Source organism: Ambystoma mexicanum, chromosome 10 (assembly GCF_040938575.1).
Source record: "Ambystoma mexicanum isolate Mex_15411 chromosome 10, UKY_AmexF1_1, whole genome shotgun sequence".
Taxonomy (NCBI): Eukaryota; Metazoa; Chordata; class Amphibia; order Caudata; family Ambystomatidae; genus Ambystoma; species Ambystoma mexicanum.
In genome coordinates, this window is record NC_090932.1 from 1527980468 (window position 1) to 1528002709 (window position 22242).

General features: G+C 47.2%; 1 protein-coding gene across 1 annotated transcript in view; it reads left to right on the top strand.

Moving 5' to 3' along the window:
• TMEM233 (transmembrane protein 233) overlaps positions 1-21984 on the top strand; it is a 302463-nt gene extending 280479 nt beyond the window's left edge. Inside the window, exon 3 of the mRNA XM_069619707.1 lies at positions 19589-21984. Within this exon, the coding sequence (XP_069475808.1) occupies positions 19589-19600 (12 nt within the window). The 3' untranslated portion in view covers positions 19601-21984. The remainder of the gene's footprint in view (positions 1-19588) is intronic.
• The last annotated feature ends 258 nt before the right edge of the window (positions 21985-22242 follow it).

Consider the following 22242-nt stretch of genomic DNA (forward strand, 5'->3'; position numbering starts at 1 on the left):
AATTAACTATCGTGCTCGGCCTGACGACATTTCAGATAGTGCAAGAGCTAAGACATAGATGTTAAATAACTTATGTAATAAGGCTATATCTACTTCCATCTTCTCCAAGAAAGAATGACAGCTCTTTTTTTCTTTTGACAGGGCAACTTAAGCCAGTAAAATTCCACGATATGTATTTCATGCACCCCTTATTCAAGTGGCTTCTCGTCTGTAGCCATCTCAATGGATTATTATGTTTTAAAGGAAAGAACAAATTGTGGCTCTGAGTAGGACATGTCACTAATAGAAGAAAGTTGCCTCTGCACCAGTGTTAGCCTACACACCACAACACTTTAACCCTATTAGGCACACCCACTGTTGTGTTGTGGGGGGACACACGGGCCTCCTGTGGCCCACACACGCGCCCAAAATGTACACACGCACACACGCAAGAACAGAGACACGGGACGCGCTGTTGCTGCTTGCGCGTCCCGGCGGCAACTGCCGTTGTACGCAGTTTATTTTCCCTGCGCATGCGCGGGCCCGAAACGAGGCTCGCGCATGCGCGATCAAACTAACTGGGACGTCACATCCCTTTTTTCTTTAACGAGAAACAGTATAACACTAGGGGTGCGCGGGCACCCCTGAACAGGTAAACATGAACACTTTTCTCACCAATCGGGAGCGGCCTCTCTTGCTGCAGGCTCAGTCCCCTGAGTCCAGGACGTAGTCCTTGAGACGAACGGGTGGCTTGCGATCCCGTCGGACAGGATACCGGGGCGGGACCGTCGGCAGGGGTCGGTCACCCTCTCCAGCGGGAGGGCTCTCGTTCGATGGCACGTCCTCGTGCGCTCGGGGGTTCCTTTCGGGACCTCCAGTCTCCCCCGGGGGCTGGGCTCCCTCCAGCATGTCCACTTTCTTGAAGAAAGACCGGTTGCGGGTGACGGTGCCCCGCTCACACGCTGCCGTCACCATGGTCTCTTTTACATGCGTTACTTTCCAGGGGCGAGGCTCAAAAGGTAGAGACAATTTGCCTTCCGGGTGGCGATTGCGAACCAGCACCGAATCTCCAACTTGCATTTCCATTTCTCGCAAACCCCTCCTCTCGCTTTCCTTCTGGTTGCGCGACTCTCGTTCCTCCTGCACTTTCACGTCGTCGATGACCCCGGGTCCTCTGCCCTCCATTTCAGGCAACATTCCCCTCGGGCACCGCCCAAACAGTGCCTCTGCGGGAGCAACCCCCGTGGACTGGTGGGACGTTGCTCGATACTCCCTCAGAAATTCCATGAGCTTCGTCCGCAGATTTTCACCCCCACTGGCTGAAATCCTCAGTACCTTGTTGAGTGTCCGCATCATTCTTTCGGCCTCTCCATTGGCTCGTGGCCATAGTGGAGACACACGGTGGTGATGTATCCCCCTTTCTCGGAGAAAATGAGCAAACTGGCTGCCAGTAAATGGGGGTCCATTGTCAGAACACAGTATGTCCGGGAAGCCATGCGTCGCAAACATTTTGTCCAACGCTCTGGTGGTGAACTCTGTGGCCGTCGGCTCCACCACCTCGATCTCCGGGTACCTCGACCACTGGTCTACGGCCACCAGAAAGTACATGCCTCGACCCGTCGAGCCAAAGTCCACATGCACCGTCCCCCAAGGCTTCGTGCTGCGCTCCATGGAGCATATTGGCGGGGCCTTGTCTCCCGGGGTTGCCGCTTGGCAGGACAGGCATCTTCTCACAAAATTTTCAACCTCCCCGTCCAACTCTGGAAACCAGACCTTGGACCTCAACCTCGCCTTGGTTTTGACGACCCCTTGATGACCAATGTGCGCCAGTTCCAACACCCTTTTCCTTAGCGCCTGTGGTATGACAATTTGTTGCCCTCTGAGGAGGAGTCCATCATCAGAGATAGATAGCTCGTCTCTCACTCGCCAGAGCGCTTGCAGGTCCCTCCGTGCCTCCTCGTGGCGCCGTGAGTTATTGCGCAGCACTTCCCTCCAATCTCCGCTCCTCACCGCGGCTTTGATGATGAAGAAGTCCTCATCCTTGGAGGATTCCGTCGCTATGGCCAGTCTCGAGAGAGCCATTGGCAGTGCCCCTTCCACCACCTGACAGAGCAAACCTTGGCAGTCCTCTTCACCGCTCTCTGCTTCCGTATTCTCCTTGTTGGGATGTCGCGAAAGATAGTCCGCCGGGTTGTTGGTTCCCGGTCTGTATATTAGCTGAACCCCGTACTCCATGAGGGCCAACATCCACCTCTCTATTCTCGGCGGTGGTTTTGACGAAACTCCCGCCAATATAGGTAATAGCGGTTTGTGGTCTGTCACTACCACGACGGGTTTGCCCAAGATGTAGAGGCGGAAATGCTGACAGCCCCACAGGATGGCCAGGGCCTCCCTCTCAATCTGCGAGTACCTCATCTCGGTACTGGAAAGGGCTTTACTTGCGTATGCAATCGGTCACATGTCCCCTCTCTCATCTGGCTGTAGCAACACCGCCCCCACACCTACAGGGCTGGCATCCACCACGATCTCGGATTCCACCGATGGATTGAAGTACGCCATCGTGTCTTCATCGGACAGGGCATTTTTGAGGGCTTGAAATGCCTCCTGTTCACGAGCTTCCCACTTCCATGCTGCATCATTCCACGTCAGAGCCCTGAGCGGTTCCGCCAGCGAGGCCAAGCTCTTGATAAAACGCCCGCAGTACATCACCATACCCAGGAAACTCCTTACCTCCGTAGGAGACTGTGGCGCGGCCGCTTCTCGAATGTCTCTGATCTTTGCCGGGTCAGGCGACACGCCGGCGGCGTGAAAGATGAATCCGAAAAATCCAATTCGGTCTTTAAAGAATTCACACTTTTGACGGTGTAGAGTGAGACCCAGATCGTGCAGTCTTTTTAGTGTGTCCTCTAGCCTTTTCATGTGTTCAGCTTCAGAGCGGGCGAACACCAAAATATCGTCACTCATATTCAACACACCTTTTAGGCCTGCCAAAGCTCCCCGGACGGTGTTTTGGAACACCTCGGCGGCCGACGAAATGCCAAAACTCAGGCGTTTGAATTGGTAGAGACCTTCGTGCGTCGTAAATGCCAGCCCACAGATCCAATTTAGAGAACACTTTCGCCCCCTGTAACTCCCCTACGATGTCATCCAGGGTGGGCGTCAAGTGTCTCTCCCTTTTGATTGCGGCGTTAGGGAGGCGCATATCTACACATATCCTCACCGCGCCAGGCTGTTTCGGCTTGGGTGCAACCACTATTGGTGACACCCAGGGCGTAGGCCCCTCCACCCTCTCGATGATGTCCATATTGACGAGTGACCGCAGCTCTTCCTCCACCTTCTCCCTTAGATGGAAAGGGAGCCGCCTATGCTTCAGGGCTGTTGGCCGAATTGACTCGTCAATGTGCAGACGCACAGGGGGTGCCTTCAACTTTCCGACCCCTTCGAAAATGACCCCAAACTTGACAAGCAGTGAGTCAATGTCCGACAAATACACCTCGTATGCGAAATGCACCAGGTTCAGTGCTTCGGCTGCTGCACAGCTGAGTAAGGAATGGGGACTCACATCCGTGACAAAAAATCTTGCCCTGATTGTTTTTCCCCCTTGGATACCGGAGTTATGAACACGCCCTTGATTGGCAGCAGAGTTTCCCCGCCGAACGTGAATATTTTCGCCGTCGACCTGTCCAGTGCGGGAGGGCCTGGAATTTTCTGATAGTGCTCTTCCGCCAGTACACAGACCGATGCTCCGGTATCAATTAGCGCTTGTGTTGGCACTCCTTGAATGTCCACTACACACTTGGGCTGTCTCTTTCTCTTGGTTCCAGAGGCAATGTTTGAAATGAAGAACACTTCGTCCTCCTCTTCCTCTTCCTCCTCGGCCAACTGTAGTCTCTGCATCTCCTTCTCCAGGGCCGCAATGCTCCGCTGTCGTCTTGACCCACTCCCCGAGCTCTAGCCGGGCCTCTCTGCACAGGGACGGGAGCAGGGGCCCGACACATTCTTGCATAGTGTCCCGGTCCATTGCACCTGCCACACGATCTTGATTTTGCTGGACACTCCTCCGAATGAGGCAAATCATACCCAACAGTCTTGGCAAATCACGTTAGACCCATATGGTGTTTGGGTCCCTTCCCTTCTCGGACCCCATTTGTCTTTCGATCCAGCCCGCTTGCTGATGGCAAACGCATCCTCAGATGCGCCCGGTCGCACTGCAGCGTCCATCCTGGCACCTCTCGCTTCCGCCAGCTCATACGTTCTGCCGCTGTCAAGTATTTGTTGTAGGGTCCACCCTGGCTCTCTCAGAATTTGTCTCCGTAATTTCCCGGATCGACACCCTTGGATGACCTGATTGCGTATCATCAAATCCTCATTGTCCCATCGGCACGTGGTGGCCATCAGCCGCAATCTGGCGCAAAATCTATCCAGGGATTCCTCTTCTTTCTGTTTTTCCCGGCAGAACAGGAATCCTTCGAAATCAACATTGGAAAGTGGTATGAAGTGATTCTCCAATGCAGCTTTGACGGCATCATATGTGGTAACTTGCAGGTTGAGAGATTCATATATGCGAATTACGTCCAGACCTGCGGAATACAACAGAGTCGCCCTTCTTGCGTCATCATCAGTTATCCCCGTTGCCGTGAAATACATGTCAAGTTTCTTGATCCATAGCAACCATTTTGGACCTAATTTTGACGGGGGACCTGATACATCAAATTCTTGCATTGGTAGCAACGACCCTTGTTGTGCTCTCGTCGCTACTGCCGCAGTTCCTCCTTCGTCCTCGCTTTCTGCCATGGTCACAGGTCGCACAGGCACCTCTTAATGCCTCAGAGGCCGCAAACCTGACTGGGGTTGATTTCGCACGTACCTCAGATTGCTGCTGGCCAATCCACCACCTTGCCGTGTCTTGCAGCACTCCTTGACGGGGTGTCTGTGTTGAGAAGATCGTCCTCAGGGTTCTGGGGCGACCAAAAGTTCCAAAAATTGTTTGGTAGCACTTAAACAGCAGCGCACAAGCACCCTTTCAGGCCGCTACTGCTGTGTGCTTGCCCTTTGAAATTTCCAGAATGTCCGCGCCGGGTCCGTGCTTCCATCCGACGTAGCGTCGCCAATTTTCACAGCAGTGAATGTGAGGCAAGCACTACGGCGGTCTCCCGCCTCGTCGCCAGTTGTTGTGTTGTGGGGGACACACGGGCCTCCTGTGGCCCACACACGCTCCCAACATGTACACACGCACACACGCAGGAACAGAGACACGGGACGCGCTGTTGCTGCTTGCGCGTCCCGGCGGCAACTGCCGTCGTATGCAGTTTATTTTCCCTGCGCATGCGCGGGTCCGAAACGAGGCTCGCGCATGCGCGAACAAACTAACTGGGACGTCAAACCCACTATGTCTTTTTCCACTATTCACTGCAATGCTCCAAATTACGTCCTTTATATCCCCTATCCTGCTGATATTGAGTTTAACAAAGCAGAGACGCAAAGGAGCAGACATGTCGAGGCATTTTAGAGAAGCGGACCCTCCTTCTTGCAGCCACGTTGTGTTGCAGGTGCTGTGTCATCACGCTGCATCACATCTACTCGTCCGTATGAGAAAAGGACCTTCTTCTGTACCGAGCTGCTGGTTCCTGCATCTTTGGATTTATTTAAACGCCTGGGAGTCGTAAAACCGCTGTTAAAGTGCAGCACCATTTTCATTGTATTATTGAACATATATAAAATTGCACACAAATTATTACATCAAATTATTATCAATATTGAAAACCTGGAATAGCACAATAATCCATAAACCAGGGGTGGGTGGGGACAAAGAATTCAGAAGTTAGTTTGGGAGAATGTCCTTTATCCACATTAAAGCTTCAGTGGGATCTTCCGTGCTCATTATTTCATCTGGGAGAAACACCTTAAAAGTTGCAGATATGCCAAGTATCACTTTAATATTCTTGTCTGTCATCAAAGCTTTTGCTTCATTGAAAGCTGTCCCATTATCCACCACATCGGAAGTCCAGGAACACTGTGATAGGATTATTCCTGAACAGTGCATTAGCTTTTTCTCAGGTAGCTTTCAAAATCCTTTCTTTCACACTGATCCTAGTGAGGACTATTATTATCTACCAGGGCAGTTCTTGTGTTGTTTTGTCTACTCTGTATGCAAAATCCAGATCGGTTAAGGTGATAATCCCTGAGCCATACATCTCTGGCAACATTTGGACCACAAATTCATTGATGCCTTTTCCAGTTTCTTCATTCTCTTCCAGGGCATTAATACGTAAATTGAGGTTTCTGCTCTCTCTCCAACTCCCTTGTCAATATTTTGAACAATTCATTGTAAACTCTAAAACTGCCTGTAATTTCTGTTGCTAATTCTCCAGCATCATTTTCCACTTTAGATATGCTGGTCTCCAAGTAATTCACTTTTGAAGATAGATCTGATGCAGTGTTCTTTACTTCACCCACATCTTGTGCCACCTTCATCAAAGGGGAGTAGGTGTCTTTCATGCCAGAATATCTTCCATCTCCACTCGCTTAGCCTTCTTTGGGGTGGCATGCTCCGCTATATCAATTGTCTTCTTATTGCCAGCAGTGATCATTTCATCCGTACATCGGCTACCTATTGTCTAGGTTTAAGCTGCTACTTTGTCATCTGACATTCCAGAATCCCAGAGTGCCTCCTTGATTCTAGCCATGGAGACCTAAATGTGTGGGGAGGAGTGGGAGCACCCCCTAGGCACATTTAGAGCCTGGCCTTGCATGACCCTGTGCTCTAGCAACTTGAAGCATCTCATGTGCTAGATGGAATTACCAATAATGATCTCAGACTCAAATAACCAGACAGACTCAAAGAATATGGCAAAGTACTACTTTATTATTAGCACAGAATAAGGTAGGGCAATCTGGCGAACAACAAGCAGTAGTTCACACACTCACAACCAAATTTGATTATACAAAGGTTTTATACCTCGATATGCATCATCTATGATGTCATCCTACGTGACATACGGTATAACCTATTTAAGGGAGGGATTAGTTAGGGGAACATATACACTTATAGCATGCATAAGTGTTAATAACATCATTGTCTGCCCCTTATCTGTTAGACATGCCTTGAACCACCTCTAAATACGTATAATACTGATTATAGCGGAAAATAGCAGCGGGTTGGCCTACGCAACATTGTATAGTATGTTGCTACATGCAACCTCGTATTGGTTGGCATGCTTTCCCAACCTTGGACTTTCGGCTCGTTAGCAGCGCGTAAGCAAAAATGAAACTCAGGTGCCAAGAGTAACGTCAGACTACTACCCACTTTCCCAATTAGTCCATCATCTCTCATTGGTCAGGCCCCAAGGCAAAGCTTCTCCTTTGTAGTTGACCTTGAAGCCTTTTTCTCTGTTCTGGGCCATTCAAGGGAGTGTAGGCACACCATTAACTTTGTTGGGGCTTAATGATTAGCCCTTGTTTTCGACTTCTGAATCACGTGTGAGAAGACGACAAATGTGTCCATTTAGACCTTCTATTTACTGTTATTTGATTCAATTGAGCTGGATTTCATTACCCTTCTTGGCCCCTGGAGACTTGCTCACTCCATCTTGCCTAGGTTTTCTGCATCTTTAATTGTCTAATTCTTGGCTCTTGCAAATGTTGATTCTTTTCTTCATCTAAGAGAAATATGTCTTACATGCATGCCTTATCCTTTTGACTCCCCTTGTGCCTAGATGGTCAGATAGCAGAGCGAGTAGAGCGCTAGCTTTGACATCCGTGCAGAGCCTGCCGACGCAGATTCAAATCCCGGCAGGGCCAAACTCAACCTTTTATACTTCTGAGCTCGATAAATTAGCACAACACACGCAGTGGGTAATAATAAGCAGCGCTCAGATGCATGAGGGTTCGTAGCGCTATATATAAATGCAGAATTATTATTATTATTATTCCTTAAAGTAGCATCCTTGATCCCCGGCCAATAGACTCCTCAGTGTTCCTCACACAAAGCAGTTTTTCCAGTGTCTCCTAACTCTGCAGCCCTGGTCTGTCTCTGAGGTAGCTTGATTGGTTTCAATACGAGCCCGACATCCATCTTTCCATCATGGCCGCTCTTGCCACGCTATGTTTTCATCTGCAGCAAGCTTCTATATGTCTTGTCTACCTTGCATTTCTGAGGATATATATGTATTAGTCAGCAGGTTACTTTATATTCTTTGCATATATGATTTCTTCATACTCGATTACATGTTACTCCTATCACTTCAGTTACATCTTTTTTTGTAAGTATTTGCATATAATTTCAGTACATCTCAGTATGTTTCCTCCATGATGTCACTCTCCCCTTGTCAAATTTCACTTATAGCTCTATGATGTCCAATGGTGTATGCAGACATCATTCCACCCTCTCAGTGCGAGGGTACATTCGATACGGTTGTCTGAGTGCATATTGTCACTCATACACTCGATGCAGTATTGGGATGATACCTGGTGTCCCAGGTAGGGCTCTTCTCCTGTTGTTCCAGTATGACAGAGGTGAGGGGGGTGGGAACTAGAGATAAGTTGTTCACCTACTCCTCTACATTTCTCCCATCTGGTTGAGTCCTCAACCACCTCCACTTCTTCAATCTTCTTCATCTTATCTTCATATCTAGGTTTCTTTCTGATCCATATTTTTGTCACCCCCCCCTCAGGTCACCTGCATTCTTTAAATGCTCATCCACACTACAGGTCATGTGACAGCATTCTCCTGTTGGTTAACAGAATACCCAATGTCCTACATATTTATTGTGATCCTTAGGGTAGTAGAACTTTGTTCCTGGGGGAACCAGGGGACTATTCTTTATGTTCTCATGTGGGGTATATTCAGTCTGTGGTGTATGGTCTCCATTCACATTTATCATTATCTTCATCCCAACAGCTTTTTTGGCAGTTTTTTGGCATTGCCCCAAAATAACCCTTATGAGACAGAATCCTAGCAATACCAACACTAGTATTGCTCCGAGTAGCTTGAGGGCATTTGCCAGCCAAGTTGGAATCCATGAAAACAGAGACGAAAACCTGCTGTCTCATGAACTTCATCTTCTATCTTTGTATGCAGGGTTGTCAGCATTGTCATGGCTTCTGTCAGGTTCCCATTTTCTCCATCATCGCAAGTTAAAAAAGTACATCCAGAAGGCTCGACCTTGGTGCACACACCTCCTTCCATTGCTTTAATTAAGTCCAGGACATCCCTGTTCTGGAGTGTCATACACCTAATGGCCCGCAGTTCTTCTCTGATTGCATTACATCCTTTTATTGTTGCATTCATCGTTTCTAACAGCTCCTATCTGGTGATCTGCAGTCACTTGGCATTCACTGCAGTCTGAAGTGCTGGCATAAATACAGATGTCATTATCATTGCCGTCTTGCTGAATAATTTATGCTCATCTGGTATGTCATTATAGGCTTCTATTGACTTTGATGAGAAATAGTTCTCCCTCTTCAGTCGGCAGAGGTTGAACGACCTCTTCTTTCACTGGTGTTCATCCATCTTTGGAAATTCTTCAATATTGAGAACACTTTGAGGAATCACTAATGCAGGAACGTGTATGACCCAAGGGAGCATACACCTCCCCAATTTTTAGGAAGCCGCATGCAAGCTCTAGATCCACAGACCCAATATTGATCCATCAGCACAGCAGTTCCTCCATTAATTCCTGGTAATTCGAGCCCCTGCTTACATCCTTTATTTTCTCCAACCAGAACCAGGGCTCATTCTTGAAATATGTTGTCGCATTTTATGTCAGTGGGCCTCATTACGACCCTGGCGGAACAGGGTTAACGGCGCTGTAAAAGGTGCCGGCGCCGTCAACCCCGTTCCGCCACATTACGAGGTCCCCTTGTGGGACACGGTAAGCAAGCCTGGAAAAACCAGGCGTGCTTACCGGGTCCCGCGAGGGGAAGAGGGAGCAAACAACGGGCCAACTCGTAATGGCCCATTGTTTGATCCCTCTCCCATTCCCATTCAGCCAATAGGGGCTGAATGGGAATGGGGAAGGATCGGGTCCGGATCCTTGGATGGAGGAATTACCGGGCCTTCTGAACTCGGAATTGCCCGGTAATTCCGGTAATTCATCATTCTGAGGACCCAGAGGCGATGGCTACCGCCAAACTCGTAATGAGGCCCAGTGTGTGCCTCTTCCATGCAAAGGATGCTAATACCACTTATACTAGATTCCCCAGGTCATATCAGATGGTGACTACCTTAGGCAACAGGCCGTTAACACCCGGTACGGCCCGCCGAATACAACTTCATTGCCTAATGTTAGCATGGGATTGGGGTACAGACACATATGATGACCAGCCTTCTTGGTGTATCGAAGTATGGGAGGCTGTAGCTAACAGAAAAGGCTGCATTTTATATATCAGCTGCAGCTAGGTGTATGATGGCTATACCTCCCACGCAAGGCTGGACCTGAGCATTGGCTGACTTTAGATGGGTAGAATTGGCTGCAAGTGGCATTAAATAAAGCCAGCCCTATTTTACCAAAGGTTCTTTACCTCCTAGCTCTCAACACTGCCCACTTTGCCTGTTTGAGGGTTGTTCTGCTGGGTCAAATTCATTTTGTTCAGCACGTAGGGCCTCATTACGAGTAAAAGCGGTAAAGCAGCATATTTACCTCCAGGTTTTTGCTTGCGGTAAATCCTTCACTTCACCGCCAAAATTGTAGTACTGCAGTGGGGTAATGCGGCGGTAATGGAATTACTGTTCCGTTACAGCTGTTGTTTTACTGCACCGCCATGCTTGTAATGAGGCCCTTAATACTGCTATTGATTTTGAACCAATCAGAAAAGGGCACTGATGTAGAGAGACGTAAAAATCCTCATTATGAGCCAGGTGCATTTCCAGATGAAATAACGGTATGCCATGTGGTATTTCTGGAAATATACACGATTAGAAGTTATCCTCTGGGATGGTGGTAACAGATGAGGATTTACATAAATATTGCTTGCGTTCGTTCTGGAACTCTGCATGCATTATTTTTCTTCTTTTTTAATCCATGTTCAACCTCAATTAGAGGATGAAAATGGTTTGTATACGGTATCACTTCATATTGATACTGGAAAATATTTTTCAATGCACAAAAGGGTAGATTCTCATCCTTGTGTGCATTACATAACAAAAGTGATGAGAAGGAAGACATCAGAGATACTCACTTTTTCATCGATTTTACTGACTGCATCAAAACACGTTTTGGGCTGCAATGAAGGGAAGCACTTGCACTTTTCTCTTTTACCTCTCTTTCTACTTGTGGTGTTCCCCAGGGGTCTAATCTCTCTCCCTGGCTTTTCAACCACTATCTAGCACCTCTTGCCCACTGCATCTCTACCTTCTGCTCTAACTTTCAGTGTTATGCGAATGACACCCAGCTCTCCTTCAGGCTCCCCTCAGCCACTTCTGCTCCGTCTCTCATACCAGACTGTCTGTCCACAATTCAGGAATGGTGTGCCTCCAACGATCTCTTCTTAATGTCAGTAAAACTGAGATGCTCCTCATTGGAACACCTGCTCCCTCCTTTCCTCTCACACTCTGGCCGCCCACCCTGGGCCCTCTATCCTGGGACGTCATTTCAAAAAAATGCCTGGCGTAGTGGAAGTGACATCACATGACCATTGACCTCTGATGGCATCACAGGAAGCGATGTCATTTGACCCCACCCTGAAGTGACATCAAAGGAAGCAATGGAACACAACCATTCGACAAAACAGGAAGTGGCATCACATACCAGTGGTTCTAAGTACACTATGACAAATATGGTTACAATGGGCCTCATTACACGGATGGCGGAGAACCATGGCGCTATTAGCGCCATGGTTCATGCCGGTAAAAGACCGGCACCGCCTTGGGGGAAAGGGGAATTACCGCCCCATTCCAAGGTTGGCGGGGCGGTAATTCCCCCTTCCACCATTGCCGTTCCCCATTCCCATTTTTGGCCCATAGGGCTCAATGGGAATGGGGAAGGTGCTAATTACGGTACCGCAAATTGCGGTACCGTAATTAGCTCCCTGGGTCCCTTTGCGGGTTGGTTTTTAACGCCTGCAAAAAGCAGGCGTTAAATTCCCCTACCCGCAAAGTGGACCTCGTAGTAAGGCGGGTACGGATTTACCGGTACCGGTATTTTACCGTTACCGGTAAATCCTTACCGCCATCCGTGTAATGAGGCCCAATATCACTGTAACGTGATATACATTTCATATTTTTTTTTTTTTTTTTTATTTGATTTAATTGTATAATACAATTTTTAAAAAATAAGAATGTAATCCTCCCATTCACTTGTTCGAAGATCACTAACAGAACGGCGTGAGGTCTTATTTTAACCTGTGTTGCAGTCACACGTAGTTCCCACTCCAATTCTACACCGGGATCATGCACAGGGACCGCGACCCCCACAAAAGTGGGGGTTAAGAACACCCAATTGGCTATCCTGCCCATCCATGACTGCGGTCAGGTAAGCAGGCCAATCTCTTGAAAGAACCCTACCACTGCAATCACCCATGTAGTCTTTTCCCCACTTATGAGCCGGCGCCACCATTCCTCTTCCTCGTAGGCGTATAGGTTTTTGAACAAATGTCCGAGGTGTCTCTGGCGGGGGCCTGTGACGCCTAAGCAGTTGAGCAGGAGGTGTCTTGTGGTTTCCGCCTTCTCTACCTTCGTACAGAATCTGCATGCTTCATCCGGGGCCAGTTTTCTACGGAATAGGACTTCCCTTGTGTGAACAATGTTAAGGCGGATTCTTAAAAAATTCATCCTAAGTTTAGAGTTCGGTCCTCTTAATAAGTAAGGTTTAAGTTCATTTACTTTGGACAGCTGTGGAATAGGATCTGTAAACAGCTTTGAGGCGGCAGCTTTTTCCAAGGTGTTAATCCAGTCTTGATTTAATAATCGAAATTTCGCCTTGGACGGGTTATTAATTAGTTCATCTTTAGAACTTCCAGCATTCTCTAAGATTGATTTGATCTTTACCATCCAACTTGTGAGCATTTTACATGATCCAGACAGTATTTCATACTGGATTTCTTTCATGATCCCTGCGGGGTTTGGAAGTAGGCACTTTCGAAATAACATTGCTTCATTACGGGAGACAATAGAGGTCAAAGATTGTAGGGAAAGTTCCCTTCTTATTATCACCATTGGTAGCGAGTCAGGAAGGTTAAGAACCTTTCTCCAGTAACAACCTTCCACTTTTAGCCAGAAAGATGTTGGCAGATTCGGTAGGGCTTCTGCTCCATATGTAAGTGTTGGAATCACTTTGGCCTTGTAGAAGGTTATCACAGGGGTCATGGTGAATTTTCCATATTTTTTCAATATTGCCTGAGATTGAGAGGCGAGAAGTCTCGCCTTAGTCATGATGTTCTCCTGCATTAGTTTTTCCTTGCGGTTCTTGCTGATAGTCACTCCCAGGTATTTAAAGCTGTCTACCAATTCAATTTTGGTGTTATTTACCGCCCATGTGAATTTCTCTGACTTCCTTTCATTTCCTCCCAAAGACATGATTTTGGTCTTTTCCAAATTCATCAGGAGGTTATTCTCTTTGAGGTAAGAGTCAAGGTTATTTATCTGTCTTTGGAGGCCGATAGGAGTTACATCAAAGAGGATTATGTCATCCGCGTAAAGCAGTCGTGAAATTTTGCTAGCTCCCAATGTCGGTGGAAATGTCCGTGATATACATTTCATACAAGAATGGATCACCATATGTAACGGCATGAAAAAATATGCTATAACTGCAACTTGCGAAAAGCAAAATACATAGTCCAAAATGGATGCCTACTCTACTCAAAATGCTTTTTGAAGGATGTTGTCTTCATTGTGAATTTGAGGTGTTTAAGAACATACTAAGTCAGTGACTCACACCCTGAAGTGTGTCTGAAATAAACCTTTCATGAGTCTAGCAATTATTGTGTAGAATTTCAGAAAGACAAATTATTTGTTATTCCTACACTTGTGGAAACTCCTCTTTTTTTTTAAACAAGCCTGAACAAGAAAGCCAGCCTTTCTCGAAACAAAGAGCCACATGGCATTGGCCACAGCCCATGAGCTTTAATTTGTAAAAAATAAATAAACTTTTTTTGGTTATTTTACAGATAGCAAGGGAGACCTCAGGGGTCGCAAGTGCGACCCCTATCAACCCCTAAATGGCATCCCTGCCTCTACCCGCTTCTTCCAGTGAGGCGAAGAACCTTGGGGTCATCTTCAACTCCACCCTCTCCTTGTCTCCTCATATTTCTGACGTCTCTAAGAAGTCACACTATCAGATGCTTCTCCTCAGGGGTATTCCTCCTTTCCTCACTTTCCCCAGAAACACACTGTCTCCAGGCCCCTCGTCCTCTCTAGGCTGGACTACTGTAACATCCGCTTTCTAAATCTAGCTGCCTCTACTTTCCGCACTTTACAACTTATCCAGAACAGGACTGCAAGACTTCTCAGTGGCCTCAAGCCCAGGGAGCGTATCTCTTCAGCACTGAAATCTCACCAATGGCTCCCTGTGTTTGCAAGGATCAAGTTCAAGACCCTTTGCATCGTTCACAAGGCTTTGAGGGGCTGGGGACCGTACTACCTCCAACTTTCTCACCCTAAGCATCTTCCTTCTCGAGCCCTCCGCTCATCCACCTCTCACTCTCTGAGGGTCAGGACCTTCTCCATGCAGAGAGTGTGGAATAGATCTCTTTCCTCAATTGGGTCCTCCCTATGGAACAGCCTCTTTGCTTCTGTCAAACTTGAGCAGGCCCACCTCCAGTTCCGAAAGCAACTCAAGACCTTCCTTTTTGCTTCTGCCCTCTCCCTTGCTGATGTCCCTGACTGCTCCACACACTGGTCACCTGCCCACCCACTGAACTTCGGGTCCAGGATCCTACATGTCCAGTTGCCCTTGCACTGCCTGCGGTCTTCCCTCACACTTACGGGTCTCTATCTGCAACCCTACAGTCCTCTGATTCTCTGCACTTATGTGCCACTTACCGGTAGCACTTATGAGATACCTGCACTTTCCCTCTCTCCCCTTCCCCCCCGGCACCTCTCCCCCACCGCACTTGCACAATCTGAATGACAGAGGGCCTAGTAAGATCGTTGTTTTTGTCCTTGTCTTGTCACGCCTAGAAACACTTGTGTACAGGCGCGTTATATATGACTTATCATATCATTATGTTCAGCACTAGAAACAAATTATAAAAGCTTAGGATAGCTTTAAAATGTTTTACATCTCCTATAGAAGAGGGTTAGATGTTGGAGTAAAATAATGAGATATTTGACCTGCAAATGCAGCCGTAATTACCATATGCATTATCGCTGGAGAATACCACATGCAATAATTCCACCAGGCCCATCCACAAAAGGCCAAAAGGTAGTGGGTCTCATAGGAGTTTGGAGGTAAATAAAAATACATCAATGATATCAGTCCGTCTGAACATGGGGTTGCAAATCCATAAGCTGTAAAACCACCTGCATGTGCATGACAGTATTGACCCCCCAAAAAATGGGGATATTCCTGCCAGCCGGCATACTTCTATTCCCCAATGAAGTCCAGTGGGACTTCCGAATGGGGAATAACAGAAACTCATAATCAGGCGGATACACCCCATGTACCATCGGTGGGGAACGGTAATTGCGTTTGGCGGTTTGAGCACCACTTAAAGCCATCAAGCTCATAATGAGGCCCACATGCCGTCCGTGCTTGCCAATACCACGATGTTCCCAATCGGGGATTGGCCCAGAATCACACAATTGTGGTCAACACAGTGATTCCAGCCAGTGTATCCTGGGTTTCACTGCCATCAACTTGTCCAAAGTGCTGCACTTCCCTGTATCCCATCCAATGTATAAAGGAGCACCAACGAGTGGGAAAGACCCGGAGCTACGCTAATGTCGGGATGCCGGGACTTGGGGCTAGCTAGCCTTTTGGGTGTAGCTCCTGAGATTCTATCCGGTAAATTCACTCTGCCTCAAAACAAATTCACCACATCTCTCCCTTGTGTTTGTAGGCAGCACACACCTTGCATTGAACACAGAATCACAATTCCGTTCCCTTCTCTAATGTTGGAGGGGAAAATGCAAATTGAGCCTCTTCCTGGAACTGGAAGAGACGCAGTAGGGAAAATGCATGAGGTCAAGCCCACGATGTAGGAGTAAAAGGGTTTCAGAGCTTAATGGATCACAGTTTTAAATGCTCGACTCACATCGAAACTAATTGCCTGGCGAGGGGAGCCCGGCCTGAGCACTACAGGAAACACAGCTGAACGCCAGCAAGCCCATCAGTACCAGTGCTACTTTCAATTCAACTGCTTTCATGCTCCCCTGGAGGATGAGCTGTTTTAACCCATAATGTAGGCGAGTTTGCAGTTGCCTTTTCAACTCATTATTTCTTTTTAGTTTTGGCTATTAGGAGGCACTAAATTTCCACTGATAAGACATAACTACTGCATTAAAGCACAGTTAGGGAGAAATGGTTCCCTGGCGTGTCCAGACTCTTTTGACTGGCGTGGCCCAAGTGGAGAACTGACTTATGCAGGGCTGTCGTGAAGTACAAGCGCGCACACACATAATAATCATAGTTTAGGATAATGTGGTGGCACCTGGGGTGGCCATCAGATTCCAAGGGTAGCACGTGCCACCCCAGGTCACACAATGGACATGCCACTGAATAGCCTATGAGGACGGACACAAAGCTTGTAGGTGATGTTTGGTTATTTACCCACCCATTGACTGGCCATGCTAATCCGTATGGCCATCCTTCCCCACTTCCTGCCCCTCCCCACCGAAAACACATAATACTGGCATGTCTTTGAGCTAGCTTTATCAAGCCTTACCATTAAACGTTGTGCCTGCCAATGTTTTTTCAAAGCATCTTCTGAGAGTTTAATTTCTTAATTGGATCCGTAAACGTGCTACTGGTGCAATACAAATGCCAACCTAGACTGCTTTCAAGTCCTGTTAAAAACAATCATTGGCAAAGACAACATTGTTGGCTTGTGTATACGTATTAGTTATTTGCCAGGCACTGCCATTATATGCCCGGGCACTCGCACCATTTTGTAGCTGCTACCATCGAAGGCCAGGTAATACCACTAAGGCAGTGGCTGGCAAATGCCTTTCTGATGTATTAAAGCCAAAACAGTGGGCATTGCCAATGCGTGTTTTACATTATGTTCCATTGGCGAACTGCAACAAGTGTGGCTTCCACTACACATGTATGTTAAGCAGCCTTGCACCCAGCACATCATGGGGCACAACTGGTGCTGTAAATGGGAATGGCTCCATGAGCTTTTGTGAGTGTAGGCAGAGGGCTATTTTGCAAAAAGCCTAGTGGAAAAAGAGGAAACTTGCATTGCGTCTGCGGCATCTGACCAAGATGCATCGCGAGAGCTGCCGCTGGGTCTTCCCAGTAGATGCGATCCACCAGCTTTCAGGGGGCTCTTGCAGATATGCTATCCTTGCAAGGATGGGACAGGGGGCACGTTGTGTCTGAGTAAGGGGGCCCTAGCAGCACCGCTATCCGCAGAAGACCCAAGCAAGTAGTACTGGTGGGAACTAGGTGCACACTGTTTCTGATTAAAGGGGACCTAGCAGCACCGCTATCTGTAGAAGACCCAAGAAAGTAGTTCTGGTGTGAACTAGGTGCACACTGTTTCCGATTAAGAGGGACCTTGTAGCAACACTACACGTAGAAGACCGAAGCAAGTAGTAGTGGTGGAAACTAGGTGCACACTGTTTCTGATTAAGGGGGACCTTTTAGCAACACTACCCGCAGAAGACACAAACCAGGAATGTTGGCGGGAACTAGGTGCACATTGTTTCCGATTAAGAGGGACCTTGTAGCAACGCTACACGCAGAAGACACAAACCAGGAATGTTGGTGGGAACTAGGTGCACATTGTTTCCGATTAAAGGGTACCTTGTAGCAACACTACCTGCAGAAGACACAAGCTAGGAATGTTGATGGGAACTAGGTATACACTGTTTCGGATTAAAGGGGACCTTGTAGCAACACTACCCGCAGAAGACACAAGCCAGGAATATTGATGGGAACTAGGTATACACTGTTTCGGATTAAAGGGGACCTTGTAGCAACACTACCCGCAGAAGACACAAGCCAGGAATGTTGATGGGAACTAGGTATACACTGTTTCGGATTAAAGGGGACCTTGTAGCAACACTACTCGCAGAAGACACAAGCAAGGACTGCTAGTGGGAACTAGGTGCACACTGCTTCTGATTAAGGGGGACCTGGTAGCAACACTACCCACAGAAGATACAAGCCAGGAATGTTGGTGGGAATTAGGTGCACACTGTTTAGCAACACTACCCGCAGAAGCCACAAGCAAGGAGTGCTGGTGGGAACTAGGTGCACAGTGCTTCCGATTGAGGGGGACCTTGCAGCAACACTACCCACAGAAGACACAAGCCAGGAATGTTGGTGGGAACTAGGTGCACACTGTTTCTGCTTAAGAGGGACCTTGTAGCAACACTACCCTCAGAGGTAACAAGCAAGGCGTGCTGGTGGGAACTAGGTGCACACTGTTTCTGATTAAGCAGGACTTTGCAGCAGCGCTGCCCAAAGAAAACACACGCAAAAAGTGTTGGTGGGAACTAGGAACACACTGTTTATTTTATTTATTTAAGTCATTGGTTTTTTATAACGTGCCTAATACCATACTCGAGTTTCTAAGCGCAGGTCTGGGATTCAAACCTCTGTTGCTCTTTGTGGTCTTGCTTTCAAGACCAGCGCGTTGCCCTGTGCTATCCTGTGCTATTGTAGCAATGCTGCCCGCAGAAGACACAAGCAAGAAGTGTTGATGGGAACTAGGTACACACTGTTTCTGATTAAGGGCAACCTTGTAGCAACACTAACCGCAGACACAAGCAAGAAGTGTTGGTGGGAAATCGGTGCACACTGTTTCTGATTAAGGGGGACCTTGCAGCAACGTTGCCCGCAAAAGAGACAAGCAAGGAGTGTTGGTGGAAAATAGGCAGACACTGTTTCTGATTAAGGGGGACCTTGCAGCAACGCTGCCTGCAAAAGACACAAGCAACGAGTGTTGGTGGGAACTAGGTGCACACTGGTCTGATTAAGGGGGACCTTGCAGCAACGCTGCCCGCAAAAGACACAAGCAACGAGTGTTGGTGGGAACTAGGTGCACACTGTTTCGGATTATGGGGGACCTTGTAGCAAGCATAATCGCAGACAAACCAAGTAAGGAGTGTTGATTGGAACACGGCGCAGACTTTTCCAGATTAAGGGGTAGATTGAAGCAACGATATCTGTAGAAGATGGAAGCAAGGACTGATGGTGGGTACTGGGTGGGTAGAAAATAAACTATGCTGAGAGTTCTAGCAATGAGCAACCTACTGCCAGTCCCAAAGGAGGCATCGTCCCAGAGTGGCTAGAAACACTCACAAAAAGTCTGATCTCATTGATCAAAGAATTGATGAGTGATATGAATTGAAACCTAATGTTGTTATTCAACAGCCTATTGAACCGCTAATCCAGGAAAGCATTTCTTTAATAGGAGTGAGCACTTAAATGATGCAACTGTCAAGCCTGAGTTGATGAATAATTTAGGCACATATTGAGCTCTGTGTGTTTTCTTTTTGCAGCATATAGTATGAGAGCCGGAGTCGCGGAGGACTTCCACTGAAAACCAAGGAACACATTCATTTGAAGATAAAGCACCTTCCCCTCTGCAGTTCCACGTGGCTCTTTGAGTGTTTTCTGAGGCAAGTGGCTTGTGGGTGAACTGAGGCTGGAACGCAAGCGAGTGGGACGGCCGTCTCCAGATTTGAAAGCCAAGGCTTTATCGCAAAGAAAGTGACGCTCCACCTTGGACATTTTGGTATTTTTCCATCACCTGAAGGTTCCTTGGGCTGATCAGAGCCTAACAAGTCTATAGTGTTTACAATAAAATAGAAAAGAATATGTTTAAAAACTATAACTAGAATTGCTGTTTTTCCAGGGCTAATAGGGAACCCAAAGTCAACTAGCTACAATGTCTGGCACCAACACAGTGTTTTTTAATCCAAAGCAGGAGGATTAAGCCTCTCGTTAGCCATGCACCAAGAACGTTTCGACGCATTCTCGGTTAAGGTCCATGTCAGTCATACATGTTGTGCCCCTTTCTACACTGAATCATGTGCAATGAACATACATGACATTCTTGTTTTACCATCTTCCGTTTGAACATGTTGACACTGAGCGGTCTGCTTTTTGTCCCCCCTAAACATGTAAACTCATTTAAAGTACTGCATTGTGCCATATACCCGGATGCCAAGTGATTCTGTGCGAGGTCATTTTCTTACTTCTAGCTGAAAAGGTTTGACTACGAAGAGATTGTGAAAGGGAAACTGTTATCCCTTTCGCTGTTAAATTAGCCTCTAGGTGTTGATGGAATGCAAACGAAGGATCAATCTGTGTACTTCCACCTCTCCCCTCAGGTATTCCTAAATCTGCTTATTTCTTCTGCAGGACAGGATCTCCATGTCCTTAGTCTAAGTATACAATCCTGCACACACAGTCCATAGACTTGTACAATTTGCCCTCCGTGATTTTCTTTCGTCGCTAGCTCTTTCTAACCCGAGGCATTATTTCAGCCAATACCAAGAGCACTGCGCATGACCTTGTTTGGAAATATTTGTGATGTCATATCACATAGCTGAGGCGAGTGGGTGGGGAAAGCGTCATCTAATAGGCTGTGATTCAAGAGAATGGAAATTGCATGCATCCGTTAGAGAATGAATTTTTCATGTCATGGGTAAATGGACTGGGATGTTTTATTTCCTAAAGTGGCTGCTTTGTCATCCACATTGTTTGTAATGCCTACATCAATCATGTTCTTGACCAGGGAATAAAGGAACGTCATTGTTCAGAATATTAGCCGTCGCGCAGAGCGATCTCCATAAGTTACGGGCAGACTTTAAGAGAAAGTTTCTGCTGCGTGGACTTTACCCGTTCAGCAAAACCTGGCATGCATGATTTACTGGACATCCATCATAATGCTCGGCTTTGTATATGTCACTATCAATGCATGCATGTAACTTTATGTATGTATGGCATGTATGTGTGTAATAGCTGGGATAATATTTTCTGCCTTCATATCAATCATGCAGCTAATGCATGTGCAGGCTCAATGGTGCCCCCTTCTGTCAAAGCAGGAGAGTTGGTACTGCTCGCCATTATTACTATGCATAATTGCTATGCAAGCAGAACAACAGTTTCCTCTGACATCGCAGGCAGGATTTAGCTGGCGGAGCTCTAAATATTTAGTACACTGTCCAAGCTCCACTTGTCCTCAATTTGTTAAGGGCCTATAAGATTACGAATAAATACATCATTATCTCACACCACCTGACCACTGCAGGTGGCCAAAAATCCAAAAGGTTTCCTTGATTGAGACACACACAAATGCTTATGGCAGAACACTCACAAGGCCTTTTACAGAGGATGTCCATCCAGACCACATTTGCGAAAACAGTCACACTTGGACGAAACTCACACTAACTATGATAGAGGAAAGAAGCATGTAACAGCATTGCATGTGTGCAGATCGTATGTATTTGTGTCCGTGGGCCCAGTCTGAATTTCTCTAACCCCTGCTTTATATGTTTAATGCCAAATGCAATCTCTGGTTCCGTCCTACGCGGCATGCATTGCAAGAGCTTGCCACCGTGGAACGCTCAGCGGGCCACGTGGCATGGCAAGCATGGCCGCCTCCTGTGTGCACTCTTTACTGGTTCCAGTCTGTGCAACGTGAATCCTAAACAAAGGTGCTGGAACCCAAACCGACAAAGACCCATCCACCAAAGCAGTGCGAAGACATTGGCGTGCCACACTGCGCCCCCTCCTCTGACTCCCATGGCAGTGCCGCTGGGGAATGTTGGTGATAGATTTTGTTGTAACTCCCCTTTACAAGTATAGCTATTCTGTATGTTATTGGCATTGGCCAAACTTATTCCAGCTTTGAGAATGTTAATAATAAAATCTGTGGATTTGTACTGCATTCATGTGTGCCTCTTTTTGGAGATGATGTCTTGAGAAGGTCAACCTGGTCCTTTCTGAATCACCTGTAACATCCATTTTCTTGATCATGATGTTTCCCATCAATGATAACATCTTCGCTTAAGTTAGTTGACTCAATCTGTTAGAGATGAATGGAGCGCCCAATCAGAAAGAAATATGTTTCAGTTATAGAATGGGCCAATGGCAGAGTACGCCAGCCATGGTGTGCAGACTGTGTATAGGCACCTATAAGGTCTGT